Raw genomic sequence first — 18,749 nt, forward strand, 5'->3', positions numbered from 1 at the left:
CATGCGTCCAGACCACCAAACCCCCTGGCATAAAAATTTTAATGCCAGCAACTTTGACTCAGAAACTGACAGACGCGATCCAATCAATGCGTCTGTTGGCGGCGGCTGTTTCTCAGTGAAATGTGTGGCTACGCGAGTGACGTCATTTTCGCGTTTAGACTTCCCGTCGGATTAAAAATGGCGAACTCCGACGCCAAGCGCAGGGCGGAACAAGCCCAGTGCTCCTCGGAATTGGCGTCTCGATCTCCCAACGACAAGGATGGTGAGGATCGCCTCCAGGGACCGTCCAAATGACTAATGCAAGCCTTGTGGGCCGGCAAGGAAGATTTTGTAAGGCGATGCTTCTAGACATGGGATATTTTCCATCCACCCAAAGCATGCACAAGAACTGGTGGCTGATTGAAGTCATAGCCGAGTAGTTAGGGAGTACAATGCCACGCAGCTATTTTAAACCCAACGAGCTTTCCTCCTCTATCCGCCGTCTTCTGGAATTGATTTTCTTTGGAGTGGCAAAAAGAAAATCTAGACTCGTGTTACAGCCTGGTTCTTGCTCTATATTACTACAGTCCTACCAGAAACCCATGCCTGGTTTGCCTAGAAACAGTGGCCGCCCTTCTAGATTCAAAATTCCCTAATGATATCCGCCCGTGCAACATGCCGTGGCCTATGCTCCATTATTATTCGCACTCGCATCGGGAAAGAAAGGGTGAAGGGAGTAGATGGGGGAAACGTTGCGCTCGCCGTCAAAGAGAAGAAAATTCTGAAGCGGTTGTTCACGGCCGCTTAATACATTAATTGCATCTTGCGCTAGATGCCCACCCAGGAATGCCGCCACTGGATTGATTTCGCTCCCGATGTTCTGCAAGAAACTGCGTAGAAATTCAGCTGTCAAAATGGAAGGGTCAAGCTTCAGCTCTAAATGGCGTTCATTCGACAAGACGGTAAAGCGTTCCAAATCCGATCTCGAAAAGGACGGATAGACTCCGCCATTCTGGCGTTGAAATTCCCATAAAGCTCTAAGGCAGGTAAGGAGAGGAGTGACCTGCTTTCGTTTCCGGGGAACTTTTGTAAATTCCTCCGGTAAGGGAGATGTGTTTGCTAGAATCAAAGGCGTGTAGACCTCGCGCTTGGTTACCATCTCGATGACCTTTTCATTTTCTACCTTCGTGGTTATATGAAGAATTTTTCTTGTTCTCGTCTCATTTGTGCGTGATGGGACGTTTGACTTTTCGCGCTCGATTACGAAATCGTGGCTAACTAGATCTGCAAAGATAAAACCGTAAAAGCCATGCAAACCAGCCATATACGACGGCCGGTTAGCAACCCGACATGCAGCATTGACAGTTGCAAATGTGTCAAAGTCGAGGTCAGTAGCAATCGTGATATCGAATGTAGCAAAAAATTCGGGAGGTTTGGATTTGACATCTTCAGTATCAACGTGGAGCTGTACTCGCGGGTTCATCTGTCTGATGCGTGGTGCTGCGGCTTCGGCCCGCTGTAGCAAGTATCAGTCCTGATTGCAACGTGGGAACATAGAGTCCATACGTTTTGTCCGATGTTATCTTCAGAGATGAAGAACTGTGCCCCAAGATCTTCTTCGCGGACTGTCTCATTGTCAAGGAGAGTAAGGGACCCAATTCCTGCAAGCACCAGATTTTTGGCTATTTCGTTGCCCAGTGCTTTAAGTGACACCAAAAGGATCTTAGCTGTTCGTATTCTTTGCAATGAAGCGTATTAGAAACCCTAAGTTGCTATCCTCAAAAAAAGGCTAAAGGTATATGTACTTTTCTTGGGCTTTTACACCCCATAGCCTAATCTGACGGTCGTACAGAGCAATTTCATCTGGGCTTGGTTGTTAGAAAAGGTCAAATCAGATCTTGGCTTCAAGCCTCACCTGCACTAATTTTGCTACTCTCAGTTTGTGCCATTGGCCTAAATCTGTATAAGGAGCTCGAATGAGGTCGTGGAAATGCTGTGTTGGAATACCAAGATATGATGTTGTTGATCAAATGAAAGAGTAACTTAGTTGGCAGAAGATATAAGGAGAAGTGCAATAAGAGTGCAATTAATACTTCAATTGTATTTGTCTCATTGGTGCCTTTGTTGGCTGAGTTACTCTTCCTTGTTGCCGCTTTCAACAATCTGGCGCGAGCGCTTTCAGATCGCGCTTGATAATGGAGCGTCACTGGCGGCTTGGCGCAATGATTAGATAACCTTCCGAGGCAGTAAATCACGTGCCTGTGTGGCTCAAGAGTCAGCCTTAAATTGATTATGTAATTAGGCAAGCATGGATTTAGAGTTCGACACTAGTTAGAGCGCCCTTTCCGATGACATAAGCCCCCCCGTCCGCGCTCTAACCGGCCGCTCTTGACGACACTCCATCCCCCGTCCTCTTTTTCGATAACTCTCCCTCCCCCTCATTCTATGATATCTCCTTCTATTCCTGGTCGTCATTTATGGTTTTGGACCCCTATCCGAAGTCTTGTGGTTAGAGTAAAAGATACCCTGGAAAGCTAGAAGGTTTTCGTGTTGTCCTCGCATCCACCCGCCGTCCTCACCTCTCCCACCTTGCACATGTTAGGCGACACCTCTGGCGTTGCATTTGACTGCCATCCTTTCGTATCCTGGGTTGCGGTGAAGTGACGGCTTTTCTTTTTGTTAAGATGGTATTCACTGTGCACTCTTTGCTTTGAAATGATGCCACAATTCGTATTTGCGGAGTCCATAGCCTTTTGGTGGTAAGGCTAATGTTGTGTTGACACGTGCAGTCTGACAATTTTGACTACCCTCCGGCATCAAACGATCACCCCCCAAGACCCCAATTATCGCAGGCCACCCACGCCCGTTTAAATCTAGCAAGTCAACTACGACACCTTCGAGAGCTCATTGAATTTCATGACGGGGATGGAACACAAAGAGACCGTGCGTTGGACACCCTTAACCGTGAAGTAGAGGAGTCGTACCCTGCCACTGCGGCGTCTCGATTGTCAGATTACCGTCTTAATAATAGGTCGTCAGGGGATCACGCTGAACGCCGTGATCGTCTGCGACGTGCTATGCAAGATGCTTCAGATGCCGTTGAAACTCACCTGATTAGTACCGGGTCAAGAAGACCAAGAGCAGGATGGGAGGACGATTTATCGATGATGGTAGGAGCACGGAGACTTGCCGATATTAATGGACTGAGCGGCATTCAGTCGGCCCAGGAGCGATTGAGGGCAGCGAGTTCAACAATTCGAACCTTGTTGGATGATAGTAATGCGACCCCTGGTCCTGCTTCCCGCGAACATCCTTCCGAGAGACAATCAAGCCGTCGACGGAATAAGCGGATCAAACTTGATTCCGATGATAAACGCGAAGGCATACGGGGTTTAAGCTACGGACACTACGGTCAGGTTGTGCCTGGGGCGCTGGAGATGGAAATTCTCAGCTGCGATGGAGGGGCTTATGGATTAAACGGTCGAACCTCGTGGCCACAGAATATCCTGGAGAATGACAATTCAGTGTTTAGTGCCAAGAACGAACGATGCAACATTATACTAAAGCACCACGGCCAAACCCCATTTTGTTTGAGAAGATTGGTTATTAAAGCTCCAAACTCTGGATATGATGGACCGTGAGTCTCGGGCTAGATATCTATGCAATACTAATCAGAGGATACGCTGACTCGTTCGGCTGATTCAGGGCTGGTATTCGTGAGGGGATGGTCTTTGTGACTATGGCATCGGATGAGCTACTCAGTCGTACGGCCCGGTATCATATAATCTATTCTTGTCGACCTTTGCGGCCACCGCCTCGCCGACATTCTTGGCAGACTACCTCACAACGATATCTTAGCGCTCTTCGAGCCTCGCTACAGTCACCACAACGCACAGTTCTAGTACACCCAGAACAATTATCTTCCCACGCAGATAATTCGACTGACCCCGAAGACCGTAGCCAGCCCCAAACCACTAGCCGACAGTTATCGCCAGACCGTCGTACGGAATTTCATGTCACTCTAGAACAAGACGATAGGTCTGACGATGGATCTATACCCGATCAACACTCAGAGGAGTTGACAGCTAATGCTGAAGGAGCATATGAGGATATGTCCGAGTATCTATATCCGGTGGAGTGTAGCACCGATAGTAGTGATGATGAAGTGAGTGACACGTCTGATCGTCTCCTCGACGAAATTCGACGTCAGGTGCGACAATCAATGGGTGTCGATTCGAGCAGTATTGGACTCAGGAGCCGATTACTACCGAATATCATCGCTCCTCCAGCAGGGCCGTACTCTGGCAACGCGGAGGCTACTGAGCCAGTCCCACCTGCAGAGGAGGTCCTCTCCCCACATGCAAGGTTTTTTATCAGAAGAGACAAGAGCTCCGTCAGTATCAAGTTCGATCCGCCTGTGTAAGTTGCCTTTTCCCCTCACCTTTACCCTTTAGCCTTTACACGTCCATCCCATTCTTGTTGTATCTAACCGGGAGAGTGGTAGGTCTGGGCGGTTTGTCCTCGTCAAAATGTGGAGTCCGTTCGGAAATGGCACAGTCGATATTCAAAACATCACTGCGTACGGTTATGCAGGTCCTCGGTTCTTCCCTTCATTGCAGTTCAGGTAGACCCTGCTGTACTTTACTGCCAGCTGGACTTCTCATTCAACATGTATGCTCAAGTCTTTATTCACTTATGCCCTGACAATTCTATGACGATGCGATGATGGAATTCATTGGCGCCTGTCTTTGGTATTCGTTTCAGCAATGCGGATCCGACGGCGTTGGCGAAAGGCTGCTGCATATCCCTATTGTTAAGTATCGCCTGTTTATCGAATTTGTAACCCAGGATGATTGTCAGAGGGGCTCTGCTGTCAACAAGGACAATAGCATAAATCTAAAGTATTAGAATTATTCTAGTATGTACTCTATCTCATCACGTTCGCTATGCCATGGTAGCATCCAAACCCCGAAAGGAGAACTACCGCACATAGTTAAATAGATGACATATGCAGCACATATCCGCCCAACACAAAACTGTGTATCTCAATACCGCAGTTTATTTCCTTTTCTCTTTTTTCCTTTTTTTTTCCCTTTTGTTAAATGATTGTCCACCCAGAAAATACATTTTTTTTTCTTACATTTGTTTTATAACTGGTATCTGTAGCTTGGGTTCAAGTCTCCGAGCAATTCTTTCTCTCTCAACTGCTCGGGGGTGAGGTCGCTGTCATCAACCACTTCTGCACCAGCAGCGGCAGCCTTGTCACGGCTCTTGTTACGATAGACAAGGAGGACGAAGTAGACGCAGCACATGGCTGCGGCGAGGGCAAGGAATCCAAGACAGATCGAGTGGCCGGGGATGTAGTTTGGTTTATCCTTTTCAAGGAAGGAATATGTTGCGATGATGCCGCCAACTAAAGAGGTTTGAGAAAGTTAGGGGGTAATTCGACACTGTGTACAGGGATATGCATGTTGTCTTTGTTGTGACGAAGGGAGGGTGGGGCGCGCTTTGACTTACTGTTGCCGAAACCGATTTGCCAACCCGTTCCGATGCTGCGACGCTTGTGCCCACTTAGGTTCATCGCGAACCAGCATACGATGATTGGCATGGCGCTGTAGGCGCCCATGGTAATGAGGAATAGAGCACCGTATTGAGTGTGGCGAGTTGTTTCACCGTGAATCGTTCGGACCATCGCAAAACCTGCGATTGCCATGCAGATGGGAATGACAGCGCAGAGGAAGCGATGTCTGACGCGGTCGGAGATATAGGCAAGAGTCATAGCGAAGCCAAATGCCGCAGCCCATGGAGGAATGGAGTAAAGCTGGGTTTTGATTGCTGTGGGGAGTTAGCGTAATGAGAAGCCAAAGGTGGGACATGGGACGGGAGGCATACGGCTGTATCCATATGTCTTGATGATCGTGGGAGCAAAGTAGGCATAGCTGTAGGCGGGAACGATCATGCCAAAGTACATCAATCCACCGACGAAGATCTTGTCTGCAAAAATGGGTTAGTCCCTTGGAAGTCTAGGCTGGAGATCACAGCGACTCACAATCTTTCAACACGTCGAGCACATCCTTCCAGGTCAGAGAGATGTGATGGCCAGCACTTCCGACATCCTTGCTCAGCTTAGCACGGATGAAAGATCGCTCCTCCTCGTTCATCCATTTAACATCTTCGGGGAAGTCTGGAATCAAGAAGAACCACGCGACGGCGACGACGCAGGTGAGAAGACCTTCAAGGATGAAAATCCATCGCCATCCACGGTAGCCGGACAACCCATCCATTTTGCCAATGGCACTAGCCAGGAGACCTCCGAAAGCGCCCGCCAAAGTTGTGGAGCTAAAGAAGAAAGAGAAGCGCTTCTGGGCTTCACTTCGCTTGTACCACATTCCCATAAGGTAGAAACCTGTTTAAAAGCGTTTAGCTTCACAGATGTGGGAGTAGAGACCGGAGAAAGGCGAGCTTACATCCTGGAAACATGCCAGTCTCGAAGAGACCCAAGAAGAAGCGCGTCGCTAACAGGCCAGCATAATTTTTGACAAGGCCCTGGCAGAGCGTGACGAGGCCAAAGAGGAACATGCAAACAGACACTAAATATGAAATGTGAGCGCCAATATTCTTCGAGCGTGGCCAGCAAGGGATCACCTACGCCACACATGTGGCCGAAGTTTCTTGAGGAGGATGTTTGACGGGATCTGCCAAGTCAGTGATCAAAACTGGAAAACAGTCTAGAAACGGGAATTTTACTACCTCAAAAAGAATATATGGTATGAAGAAGATTGTCAAGGCGGTGTTGTACTGTGTGCCAGAAACGATATTAAGATCCTCGCGTAGGCCAAAGATGACAGCATTGCTGATGTTGACACTGGAGTAGACATTAGGATCTCAAATCAACAGAATGCATTGCGATGGCGTACCGATCCAAGAAGGCAAGAAGGTAGAGTACGCAAAGGACGGGAAGAAGCCGAAGGTCAATCTTAGCCATCAATCTACGTTCCGTTGTGTTGGTGAGCTTTGGGACATCGCTGCCATTCTCGATGGAAGTATCCGAGGGCGCCTCAGCGTCCAAGACTATAGTGAAACTCAAGAGTTAAAAAAGGCATATACAAAGGCGTGAAACAAACAGAGGTAAGTAGATATCAGAGCAAAACACTCACCTTCTTTGCCCATTTTGATGGGTTTGTGACGCGAAGCTGTGCAAGCTACTCTCTGCGTGCGCTGAGAGCGGAAGTTAAAAAGGTTAAAAAAAATTGACCTTGTACCCAGTGATCAAACAATCAGTGACAACAGCAAGTCACAATGAGTACGGATGGAGTACAATGGGCAAAAAAGAAAAAAAGAAAAAAAATCAAATAAAAAAAATTACTACAGGATAGTGAGAGCTGAAGGGCAAGAAAAAGAAAAACGCGGGGATCGACCAAGGCGAGAGAACCCGGGGTAACTAAGGGGAGGTGCTTGTTTAATAAGAACAGCCACCTAGCACCAGAGTTTTCGCAGGACGCCGCCGATCGTACCTTTATTCAGTTACGAGCACGAGAAGCGCAGAGGGATCGCGAGAGGCACGCGGGGGGGCCGGATGGCGAGGAAATTCCAGAAGCCGGCTTTGCAATCTCCACAAGTGGCTCCCTGGTCCCCGACTCGATCCCTGGTTGAGTAGTTAGCTCGTCGACGGCGAGAAGAGCGAGGAGAGTTATCCGCCACTGCTACTCCGTTCATAAGTTTAACTTGACTGCATTGACAGCACGGTCCATTGCGGGGGGTGGGAAGACTCCAGTTGGTCAGGTTGGGATCTGTTCTGGGGTTGAGTGGGACAGGGCAACGCAGACCAAGTAAACCAGATTTGGATCCACCAGAACTCTCACACCACGTTTTACGCAGTCAACTTCCCGACCAAACAGCCGAGCGTACGGGAGTTGCGTCTCACCCGTCTTCTCCTGAGCAGTGGGATCGGGTCTTTTGTCTGGCTGCCGGTGATGCGACGAGCGACGAGCGACGAGCTGTGCTGCCGCGGGTGTTGGCGTGTGTGTGCGTAACTTACCGGTCGTACAGGCGACAACTGCGTGAGACACGCCAAAAACCCGCACGCTGATTGGCCAGCAGCCCCTTCCGGATCGGATGTTTCGACGGCGGACGGTGGAAATGCCAAGCCATGCCAAGCCACCCGGCCGGCCAGTAGCGGCGCTCGGGCGCGGATCGAAGGTTTGCCAAGAGCGGACTGGTTGCAACTGTGGCCGGCCGCTAGCAAACTCTCCCAAGGCTTAACTGCTCTCGCACCAGCGGCGTCAACCCCAAGCAACGAGGAAAGGCGGCGGCGGCCAGGAACAGGAAATGGGACTGCAGTCCTGAAGGACCGGCAGCGGCTCCGATCTGCTGTTCTTTCCTTCCCCCCTTCCGGCGTTGTGTGTTCCCATCCGCAGGGGAAAGCAGGTCTCATCGGCCAGACGAGACGCAAATTACGTTTTGGTTGGCCCGTTTGCAAACCTTCTAGAAACACAGGAGGTCCGCTCTCGGAAGTAATTTTCGGGTTTTTCCTCCCGCAGGAAATCTTAAACTACAGTACGGAGTACTCCGTAAGTCCACCAATAAACTTTTTAAGGTTAAATTAGTCGCTTTTCGGGGCTTTTTGGCGTCCTGCTGTGAAATCCTGCCGAGGGGGACAGCATTCTCGAATTCAAATTTCAGTCGCCAAGGTATCTTCGCGGGATTCTTCAAGAGCGAAGGAGGCTTCTGAGTCCACGTAATCCAAAGCGCGCCTCTTTGCATCGATCTTCACTCTCCCTCAGACGAAGGATTTGCGCTCCTTGCCAAGCTCCCTACTGAGCTTGCTTCCGCATGCCCGATGAGGGATAAACTTTTCCCCCACGCCCCCCACAGCTTTTGCCGCTCTTCTCTTTTTCACTGTGCATATGTATACATGCAGATGAGTCTTACCTCCATCATCCGGCGAGTGGGCAAAAAAAAAATCAATCATTTTGAAATTAAAATGGTCCTGTGGGATTTCGGTTGTGAGCGAAACACGGTTGGACCGTTCCAGCTCCGTCTCGAAGTGAGCTGGCCCTTGGCACGCTCCTGATGGATCCAGATTCCGAGCAGCTGAAATCCTCGCTGTCCACAACTCCAGAAGATCCACCTTTCAAACACCAGCCTTGGTACGGATCACTCTATGTACTAGGCTTCGACCTACCTCGTACAGAGGTGTTACTTTCTCTGTACTCCGTACTGTACGGAGGAAACTCACTTGTGAAATCAGGACGATACCAGGGTCACTCGCCCCATTCGCTGTGCCCACATCTCTGATATCTCGAACATCTCTATCTCAATCTATTGGAGTAGCGCACGTCCTCCACGACGTAAAGATTTTACGGTGAGTGCGACCGACCATTTGTCGTTTCGAGCGAAGTTTCGCTAATCAAATGCGACAAAACAGACCTGCTAAGTGGCTCACATGTCCTGTGATCTTGGTGCGGAACTTACTCCGTAGGTTGGTTGTTGAGCAGACCGCCGTGGCGGTGGTGCTTTGGAAATTATAATTGAGTTCCTATACGGAATACTCCGTACGGAGAAACTAACTAAAAACTACTTTGAAGACTCCCCCACCCGCACTGCGAGAGCGCCGTTCTGAAGGGTCCTTTGCAGGCCTGGAAACAACAGCTTTGCCTCCCAATTGTGGGGCCGACAGTTGCGAGCTTTTGCCACCGCAGACTCACTTTCGGTGATAAAACGGCGCCCGCGAACGTGGGCGCCGACGGCCGTCATATGAATTTGACCGAAGAGGCGATCTATCAAATATGCCCCATTTCTCCGTGCTGTGTGAACCCACATGTAAAATCTGACAGCCCGTCATCGGAATCCAAGCTATCTACATAGTTCTCTTCGACTCGAACACTGCCAAGAGTTACTCTTTTCGGTAAGATTCAAGTGCCGACAACCTTTATGGATCCACGACGGACCGGTTGCTTGGGTTTGCTAAACGCATACAATACTACTAGTTAGCTACCCGCAATCATAGCTGCGATGTGACACGGGCGGCAGAGCTAAGATTATCCCCTTCGGTACGCGTTTCTCAAAGCGAACTCTCACGAAGTGTTAGCCTGGCCGAAAAGCACATATTTGGCGTTCCTCTGGAGTACTCCCCAACAACGACCTTTTCGCTTGTTGGGTTCAACCGAGGAACTGAGGAAAACAATCCCATCAAACCCAATGAACGAAACCAAACAGAACAGCGAGAGGAACGTCATCTTAAACTTGTTGGACATCATGCAATGCTTCGTTTCTCTACCTGCCTGGACAAACCGCAATACATTTGATACCCCGAAAGATGATCATCTTGCTATTATACCGACGGCATCGTTGGCTCTTGGAGCGCCTTGGACATGCGAGCCCAAGTAGTCTCGGGAAATTCTTTAGTTCCAAGGAACAACAACGGCCCCCTTTTTTTTTTTTTTTTTTTTTTGGTTTGTTCTTCCTTTAATGGCGCGATGGCTAGTGTGTACTTCGTTCCCGTGTTTCTCTGATGGTGCAGAACTTAGACGCGGGTGTGAACGGGTATTTTGGAAAGAAGCCTTCGGTGGGAGACCGTTAGACGAGTTACTTTTCCAGTCTCGCCGATTTGTATGACTAGCGGGTTGTTCCTCTCGCCTGGAGGGCGGTGATTACGTGCTGGTAGTCAAGACAGGAGTGGACACCTTGTGGGATCCCACCATTTCTGTTTTTCTAGCCGGCACAGTGCTGCAAAGGTAGCGACCAGCTTTTGGAAATCTATTGGTTCAAATTTTATCAAATAATTACTTTTGCTTCTGAGTATGTATGCTGCGAGGAGCGGGGATTTGGGCGGGGTGGTGTAGTCGTTCAAGTGCGGCTGACTCGTCCAGAAGCATCCGTTGTCGCCCTTCAGCTGACGCACGAACCTTCCAGGGTACATTCTACATTCAAGTGCACAGGGGGGCTCCGGGCTTTACAGATGCGCTTGATGATCTGTCGGTTCGGCAGGTGTCGTTGCAACGTCTTCATAGGATTCTAACAACATACCGCCTCCAAACCCCTGAGTTATGTGTAATTGTGCAATGCTCGGTATAACAAATCTAGATGATAACCTTGTGTGACACCCGCGAACACGCAGCCCTCCAAGGAATAATTGCAACCACATAGTTAGGATTTAAACACTCATACTGGCCTATATACGCTCTAGATATATATATGAAACGTCACCGCCTTCAATAAGACCCAGCACACCCTCCCCCCTCCGTTGTAAATCAAGAGGCACTGGAAATCGCTGTAATGGGAATTCAGCCTTCTTTACCCGCCTGAACCACGAGCACGCTAGCCTTCACGTCATTCGCGTTCGTAGCCATCGATTCACCAAGGACACCTAGCGCCTTTCGAGCTTCCGAGCCAATCTCCCCAGACTGCGCAGACGTGGCAAGCCCGAAACTTGAACCGGTACCGTGCACGACACTGTTCCTGCCGACTATGACAATATCACCCCGATTTTGGTTCGATTTACCTACATCTAACTTGGCTGTCTGCAAGGTGGCGCTGATCAGGTCGGTGGTCGTGGCATGAATTGTCTGGAAGATGACTCGGGGAGTAAGCTCGGAAGGAAGAGAATCGCGAATGGTGTTGAAAAACGCACTGTCGGCTTCCTTTTCTTCTGGTGCCATGGTAAGGCCATAGAATACTGCCGGGTTTTTGGACGAAGAGGCAGGAGTGTCGGTGTCATCAAGAACGATATGTGCTATGGTCGCTGTGATTGTTGCATTTTTGGCAAGTTGAAGAACCAAGCGAAGAACGACTTGGTCGTCATCGCCTCCAAAATAAGGGAAGAATATATGATGCCCATCTTCCATCGAGGGCATCATTGCCAAGTCATTTGTTCGATAAAGGCTTCGTCCGCTGATAGTGCGCTTCAGGTAACCTGGTTTTGGCTGGGTTAAGGCGGGTCCTCCGAAGCCGTTGTTCACCAGGATGCCAACATGGCTTTTCGAATTCTTCAGGATGTTGGAGATGAATGTACTGTGTGGGCCGGTGGCAAACTTCTCGCTGTTGACATCGAGGAAAGGAATCTGACGTTCGCTCATGGCACCAGTTTCGCTCCATGGAATGAGCATGAAGTCCGAAGAGAAGTCCCGAGCTTTGTTGACCAATGTTTCCGCGTATGCATGTTCCGGTGCAATAACGACTGCACCGGAAACGGCAACTCTATTCAGTTGCGCAAAGGTACGGAATGTGTTTAGAATAGGGTCGCTAAAGCTGTAGTCGTGAACCTCTGACACCTTCATGACACTAGAGTCACGATCCGTGAGCTCGATGAGTCGAATTCCATGAACTTCGACGGGTTTGTTTCTCTTTGCACTGGTGGATCGGTCACCCCCGTTGCTGTCGTGGCTATGATGAGTTTTCAAAACTTCAACAGTTGTCATATCATCGGCTCCCAACAAAGAAATAAACGTGAAAAGGCCTGGAAGATTGTCGAGGCGGAGGTAAACCATCAGCTTTCTGATGGACAAGGAACGGGCCTTCTGCTGAGCGAGATCTGAGCTGCCACCGCTGTGATCGCTCTCAGAATCGAGTACATTTCCATCCCAGTCGATTTCTCCACGCCTCCACCGATCTACCTTGGTTTGATACCATTCAGGGTATAACCACAGGGTAAGAGGCGTAGTAGCAAAGGTTGTAATCAGGGCCATTACTATAAAGATAGTAAAAGTACGACTACTGAGGATCTTCGCCTGAAGGCCGATATTCTAGGTAGAAGTTAGTCGAGGTCAAGTGCACTCATATCATGGCCAATTGCCAACATACCAAGACAATAAGCTCGACTAAACCTTTGCAACTCATCAGCACTCCGATAGTTGCACTCTCCCTCCAAAGCAAGCCGTGAAACCGAGAGGCCAACATTCCACCAGTAACCTTGGCGATAAAAGCAATAAAAACAACAGCAAATACATAACCCCACACTATACCAGAGTTGAGCAAGCCGACGTTCGTATTAAGCCCAGAAAGTGCAAAATAGAGCGGAAGGAAGAGGGCACCAATTACATCTTCAATCTTTTCAGTGAGTTTGATAGCAAATCCTCCGTCGTGGGGACAGATAATTCCAACCAAAAAGCCGCCAAAGATTGCATGCACACCAATTACCTGGGTGAAAAAGGCAGCTGCCAGGGCTAAAAGGAGTGTTAAGGCAACGACGGACTGATTAGGGCCATCGTGCAGACTGCCAGTTCGCTTCAAAAACCAGTGGAACACGGGGCGAACCGCATATATCAGGAACAGAGTAAAGCCAATGCAAGCCAGCAGCACCCAGAGTGCAGTTATACCCGTGTTTGCGTTGACGAGAGCAACGCAAAGAGCGAGAAGGACCCAGCCGACAACATCGTTTCCAACACCAGCCGAAAGAACAATAACTCCAACATTCGTGTTTAGCAGTTCCAGTTCAGTTAGTATACGGCAAAGCACGGGGAATGCCTAGATATAATAGGTAAGGACGGGATTGGCTAGATGGAACTTTTGGAAGAAACACACAGTAATAGCCATTGCAATACCGATGAAAAGCATATAGGTACCAAAGCTAATTGGAGCCAGTCCGGGATCATTGCGGAACTCGTGGTACAACCCATATGCGATGCCGCAGCCCAGTCCAAACGGGAGAATCATACCGGCTGCGGATACGCCAACGGCAACTTTCCAATTGCTCGTGAGGGTTTTAATATTAGTTTCAACACCGATCATGAAAAGGAACAACACCAATCCAAGGTTAGCCACCAGGTTGAGATTTGGCAGCGACTCTTCTGGAAAAATGGCATCTCGAAATCCGGGGATCCTGCCCATCACAGACGGACCGAGCAGGATCCCACCGATCACCTCTGATATCACACGAGGCTGCCGAATCTTAGACAGTGGGAAATGTAAAAGACGGCAGAAAATGACAATAATGCTAGCCTGGAGAGATGAGCACGTTCAGTTAGTAGAAGGCCAGCGTATAACCACCTCCACCAGTCCTCGCCTGTCGGTTGCATTTTACCTGGATGATGAACAAGGTAAGCGGGTTCTTTGGATCATACTGAGACGGGTTCAGACGATCGAATATACCACCCTGCGGAGTTGCTCTGTTTGTAGGTGCCGCAGGAGCTGCAGAGCCACCCACAGTGCCCGTCTGTGCTACCACCAACGCCATGTTGAACGGTCAGAGAGGACGGCCAGGCAGGCGGCCTTCCCCAACAAAGTAAGAAAGACGTCGAGGGCAAACTCCAACGCTGCTCTCTCCGGGGAGGCGAAGGAGAGGGGAACGAGAAAATGTTTTTGAGAAAATGGAGGGACGCAGGGCAGCTTCACACATTCTTCCCCTGCTGAGGCCAGGCAGGCCGCTTGGACGGGAGGCCGAACGTGCGTTACGTACAGTACCCTGGGATCAGCCTGGCTGCTGCTGGATGCGGCGTGCTGGTCCCGTGGCCCGGTGGAACCCGCTCGCGGCTAAATCGCAAACTGGCCAATCACCGCACGGGCCCAACACTGAAAGCCACCTCCGCACCCCACCCAACCTACCTACATGCAGTAGTAGAGCGCGTCCGCCTGGACGTGAAGCCGCCGCGCCATGTGCGATCAAGCTCAGACAACCTTCTTCCCCGCCTGGGAACGTGAGCAGGCTGAACGTCCATGGTGGAGGAGGGTCATGGATTCACGAGCCATTTCCCGCAATCCGCACCAGCACACTGTCAGCTGTCAAATAAAAATGAAATTATATGCAAGGATGACGTTTGAAGCTCGCACTGTCAACCATAAAATTGGTACTGTTGAACTGCATAACTACGGGACGGAAGTGGGGATCTATTTTCCGTACTCTATGCTCGGTATACTCTGCGCTTAATACCGTCGTTTCAGCCAGCTGAAACGAGCAACGTCAAAGCCGGGCGGAAATTCATTCCACAGTTATTGCGATCCCAACGCCTCCTCTATCAACCAATTGACCCAAAAAAAAGTAGAAGAAATAATGGCGCCGGCAATTCCGGAATCATGCTTATTGCAAGGTATATACATATATATCGTGAACTCATTGAGTAAATCTAAGACTCCATACAGCCCGCTCAAGACTGCTCAACAGCTTTACCCCACGCCTTTTCAAACCCAAAATCTTGCCCGGCTTCATTTGGCTCCGCATTGGCAACACTGGCAGTTTCCGCCGAAGGTATTGGAAGCTCGATTATGCTGGCTTCGCCGCCAGGTGCATCCTCCACAGCTGTAGATGGACCTTCAGGCCCTATCTTGGTGCCGAGCATGGACATCGACGGGTTCAAGTCAAAATTGCTGCTATATATGACCGCCGCAAAGGCTTCCAACTCGCGGACTTCTCGCTCCATGATCGATAAATACTCATTGGGCGGATTGGTACCATTTCCTATCACATGAGACTGGCGGGAAATCACCGCTAATATGGAAGCAAGCTTCGTTTTTGGTGCTGAGGGCTCCGCGACGGGTACCATAGTCGCTGTGGAGGAGAACGGTGGAGACTGCTCTTTCTTCTGTGCCTGGGACAGCCCCTTAAAAGCTTCCGTTGCACATTTGGTGTCAATTAGATGGGAGAAAGCTTCGTTGTTCAAGAGAGAGAAAACATGGGTGAATGACGGCGAATCGATAAGATCGGACGTTTCATCCAACAGATGCCTGAGGGTTGCAGCGCTCTGGGGACTTGCCTCCGTGGCAGAGAGGACACCCGACTCCTGAAGGACAAAGTCTTCTTGTTCCCGGGGAGGTAACAGATAGGGGAGCCACTTCCGCACTCTGTAAAATGGTAGATTAGAATAGGCATCGTATAGTCCGAAATTGAGAGAAATAGACGACGTACCGTCTCTCCCCACTTGTAGCTCCTTCAACCTTTTTCCGGACGGCAAGCGTTAACTCTGAGAGCTTTTCATGGGTTATATCCTCTCTCGGATTCACCTCTCCGAAGACATCTTTGACTGCGGCCTCGACTTCGGCCATTAAGTCTTTCCATCCCCGGTGCAATAGCCACCAACTGAAGGTTAGGTACCGCCTATTGGTTTCAAAGTCATTTCCAAATGAATGCTCGGGATTATCATCGTCTTCAAGGCTGATTGTAGACGGATTTTGCGGAGGCGATGCCAGTGCCACAACGCTCGAAAGATAATTTCGCCGACCAAGAAGATTCAGCTGAATACGCGTTAGGAGGGTGAGGAGCGAGAGTGTGTATAAGAGCGTAAACGATCGTGTGAGGGCTAAAGCAATGAGAACCTCATTTAAAAGAACACTCTGGGACAAAGAGCACCTACAATTGATCTTCAAATCGTTCCACAGCTGTGTCCGCGACTTTGCCCTTTGCGCTTGCTCCCCCGTTGTAGAGTCAACCACTTGACTTGCATGCACGTAGTTGTCGCTTCTTAAGCTAGAAACATCGTCTTCTGTCATACTAGGTGGTCCAGAGCTCATTTCTGACCCTTGCATCTCGCTCGCAGTAAGCTTGGCCAGTCTGGCCGCTCGCTTTTGTTGAAGCTCGTTAGTTAGCTCCTCGACAGGGAGAGCTGCAAGGATATTTTCTGTAGCCGTTGGAAGAAGGGCGAGAACGGTAAAGGTGCAATCACTTTGATTCTGTTCGAATCGGCGACGGAGACTATGTGCCGATCACGTCGTTAGTACCATACTCTGGTTCCATGGTCGATTTGCTTGGGCCACTACGCACTTCTCTCGGGCTATCCTCTCACTGCTCATCCGTTCGCTTGCTTCTGAGATCTTAGAAAAGACATATTGCGTGGCCAAATACCCAATGCCCACAACACCTGCTCCGATGGCAAGGCCTTTGCGATGCTGTCGCAGCCAGCGCCTCGTTGCGCTGATCATTTTCAAGGGGTGTGACTTGGGAGCTTCGCTGGTGACGCTATGATAACGGGACTACCATAATCAACTGAGAAAAGCAACACCCGAAACGAAAAGTCGATAAGAAGCGCCTTCAATGAAGATGTCACGAGTTTGTTTCAGACGAACTGAGGTTGGGCGCTGTGGAGGTTGATCTTCAGATGGAATCGCTCTGGCAGGAGCTCATCCCCAACAGACGACCTCGGCTATCTTTGTCAGCAGTGGCTAGTGAGCCCATGATGTAACTTACCACCTCCCAACGAAGGAGCCCACTAGCCACACACCTCCTTGTCTTTGCGCTGAGCTGGAGATTAGCAGACGCGGAGTCCTGATGCGCCGCCACTCCGAGCCTCCGTCATGACCTCAGCTCCGCGAGGAAGCCCCCCTAGCTGTACTCGAGTAAAGAGCCGGCGAACTCCGCTGGAAATAGCCAGGTGACTGTACTCCAGACACAGGTATTCTCCATCTTTGATACTGATGATCTTTTCATCTGCCCAATCGCAGTGGACCTATGTACTCTCAGATGTCGGCAAAGGCCTTTGTCCTGCTTATCCCGTAGTTTACTCTGACATCGTAACCTCTTTGATCTGGACAGCAGACCCTGTGATGCGTGCCCTCCTCAAGCATGAAACTGAAGAAAGTCTAAAATGCAGCTAAATGGAGGGGCGGAAAGTCTTACTCAGCCCGGAGCTAAGGCACATACAGCTAATCCCCACCAAAAAATTATCCATCCAAGCAAAAGTCGTGGTGTGAAACGCTGGCCAGGGCCGGAAGAGTCGACCACCACCCTGGACTTCACGACCTTGCCACCCCGCGTACACCAGATATAATTAAAACCGACCCAATCTTCCGACCCAGCTGGTCTCCTACGCCGCTGGGTCACATATTTCCTCTATACCTTACCCTTTCTAGCATTGCAAAAAAATTTCTCCGCCGCCCAAATGGACCCGCGAAAACCCCCGGAACACGTAATCGACGTGTTCGCCGACCCCGCGTCTGTGAAAGATGTCCTCAAAGGTGGGCGCATAACCCCGGATTCTGCGCTCGACATGATTTTGTGCGCCGCAAAACCGCAGATATGGCATCTGCTACGGGCTAGTGGGCTCTGCAAGAAAACCGCAGGCATCCATGCTTTTGAAGGAAAAAAATATATATATATTATTGCGAAACAAGCTAACCACCCGGTCGCCCCGTGTCCCAGGCATCCTCCACACTATCTTCTTCCACCGATATTTCCCCTGCGTTCGCCCCGACACCTTCGACGTTCTAGACTTAACCCTCCCCGCTGTCGACGACGTGGAAGTCGAAACCCTAATCGATTCTCGCATAAACACCCTTATTCGGCAACATCTTTCCCCCGCCTCGAACTCTCCCAACGGTGGTGTCCGCGGGCGCATAGGTGTGCAGTTCTTCGAAAAGAAGCGACGAAAAGGTGGACTCTGGTTCGGAGCGCTTGCTGGAAAGAATGAAGAAGCAGTGTGCTGGGAGATATGGACCGTTGATGTGACAATCGCTACACCGAGAACCGAGTCAGGTCAGTATTCTATTGGTGGAAGCATAGCCCATCATAACGTTTTAGCTATAATAATCATGGACATGAGCTCATCTAACTGAGCTTTACAGATCGGGCGAAGGTACGAAAAGCTATGGAGAAAACGTTGCAGAAGGCCGCCTTCAAAATTCTTGCCATTGCCAATCAAAGCAAGGACCATATCCCCCCCATTACGACAAGTGACGCGAATCCATTTCCATTCCAAATCATTTTAAATCCCAAATTGGACAATTGGGGCAACAAACTTGGGTTTTATTGACTGATACCCCTTTTTGTTGTTTGCTGTGATGTTTGGCATTTGAGACAAATACATGCCCACGACTGTACATGAGCCACGCTCAACTGAAAACCGAAA

The 18,749-nt window shown here is 49.8% G+C and overlaps 7 protein-coding genes across 7 annotated transcripts; 2 read left to right on the forward strand and 5 right to left on the reverse strand.

The window, feature by feature from the left end:
• Nucleotides 1-393: 393 nt before the first annotated feature.
• Nucleotides 394-1,928, reverse strand: D8B26_005776 (uncharacterized protein; the record flags this gene model as incomplete). Its single annotated transcript, XM_003069325.2, has 4 exons — nt 394-1,495; nt 1,546-1,717; nt 1,785-1,842; nt 1,895-1,928. 4 exons carry the CDS (start codon nt 1,926-1,928, stop codon nt 665-667), a joined length of 1,095 nt encoding a protein of 364 aa, XP_003069371.1. The 3' UTR covers nt 394-664.
• Nucleotides 1,929-2,454: 526 nt separating this feature from the next.
• Nucleotides 2,455-4,637, forward strand: D8B26_005777 (uncharacterized protein). The gene is made up of 4 exons (XM_003069326.2): nt 2,455-2,666; nt 2,769-3,616; nt 3,685-4,398; nt 4,484-4,637. Exons 1-4 carry the CDS (start codon nt 2,664-2,666, stop codon nt 4,605-4,607), a joined length of 1,689 nt encoding a protein of 562 aa, XP_003069372.2. The 5' UTR covers nt 2,455-2,663; the 3' UTR covers nt 4,608-4,637.
• A 489-nt stretch (nt 4,638-5,126) lies between these two features.
• D8B26_005778 (uncharacterized protein) lies at nt 5,127-7,427 on the reverse strand (the record flags this gene model as incomplete). The annotated part of the gene is made up of 9 exons (XM_003069327.2): nt 7,137-7,427; nt 6,897-7,050; nt 6,730-6,844; nt 6,629-6,674; nt 6,447-6,569; nt 6,029-6,385; nt 5,872-5,973; nt 5,497-5,814; nt 5,127-5,392 (listed from the first exon to the last, which is right to left on the reverse strand). Exons 1-9 carry the CDS (start codon nt 7,147-7,149, stop codon nt 5,127-5,129), a joined length of 1,494 nt encoding a protein of 497 aa, XP_003069373.1. The 5' UTR covers nt 7,150-7,427.
• A 3,578-nt stretch (nt 7,428-11,005) lies between these two features.
• Nucleotides 11,006-13,806, reverse strand: KHA1_1 (K(+)/H(+) antiporter; the record flags this gene model as incomplete). The annotated part of the gene is made up of 3 exons (XM_003069328.2): nt 11,006-12,722; nt 12,781-13,443; nt 13,501-13,806. 3 exons carry the CDS (start codon nt 13,804-13,806, stop codon nt 11,265-11,267), a joined length of 2,427 nt encoding a protein of 808 aa, XP_003069374.2. The 3' UTR covers nt 11,006-11,264.
• A 133-nt stretch (nt 13,807-13,939) lies between these two features.
• On the reverse strand, nt 13,940-14,251 carry KHA1_2 (K(+)/H(+) antiporter; the record flags this gene model as incomplete). Its single annotated transcript, XM_066124993.1, has 1 exon — nt 13,940-14,251. The coding sequence occupies exon 1, from the start codon at nt 14,150-14,152 to the stop codon at nt 13,940-13,942; it is 213 nt and encodes a 70-aa protein (XP_065981074.1). The 5' UTR covers nt 14,153-14,251.
• Nucleotides 14,252-14,967: 716 nt separating this feature from the next.
• PEX3 (peroxin) lies at nt 14,968-16,827 on the reverse strand (the record flags this gene model as incomplete). The annotated part of the gene is made up of 4 exons (XM_003069329.2): nt 14,968-15,753; nt 15,818-16,208; nt 16,263-16,600; nt 16,670-16,827. The coding sequence occupies 4 exons, from the start codon at nt 16,825-16,827 to the stop codon at nt 15,060-15,062; spliced, it is 1,581 nt and encodes a 526-aa protein (XP_003069375.2). The 3' UTR covers nt 14,968-15,059.
• An 882-nt stretch (nt 16,828-17,709) lies between these two features.
• D8B26_005782 (uncharacterized protein) lies at nt 17,710-18,653 on the forward strand (the record flags this gene model as incomplete). Its single annotated transcript, XM_003069330.2, has 3 exons — nt 17,710-17,859; nt 18,044-18,376; nt 18,466-18,653. The coding sequence occupies exons 1-3, from the start codon at nt 17,784-17,786 to the stop codon at nt 18,651-18,653; spliced, it is 597 nt and encodes a 198-aa protein (XP_003069376.1). The 5' UTR covers nt 17,710-17,783.
• Between the last annotated feature and the right edge of the window lie 96 nt (nt 18,654-18,749).

The sequence above is a fragment of the Coccidioides posadasii genome, chromosome 3 (genome assembly GCF_018416015.2).
Source record: "Coccidioides posadasii str. Silveira chromosome 3, complete sequence".
Classification (NCBI taxonomy): Eukaryota; Fungi; Ascomycota; class Eurotiomycetes; order Onygenales; family Onygenaceae; genus Coccidioides; species Coccidioides posadasii.

Excerpts from the sequence above, each read along its gene's own strand:
- D8B26_005777 (XM_003069326.2), top strand. Across the intron at positions 3,617-3,684 it reads AACTCTGGATATGATGGACC|GGCTGGTATTCGTGAGGGGA; the intron begins GTGAGTCTCGGG and ends CGGCTGATTCAG. Across the intron at positions 4,399-4,483 it reads ATCAAGTTCGATCCGCCTGT|GTCTGGGCGGTTTGTCCTCG; the intron begins GTAAGTTGCCTT and ends GGAGAGTGGTAG.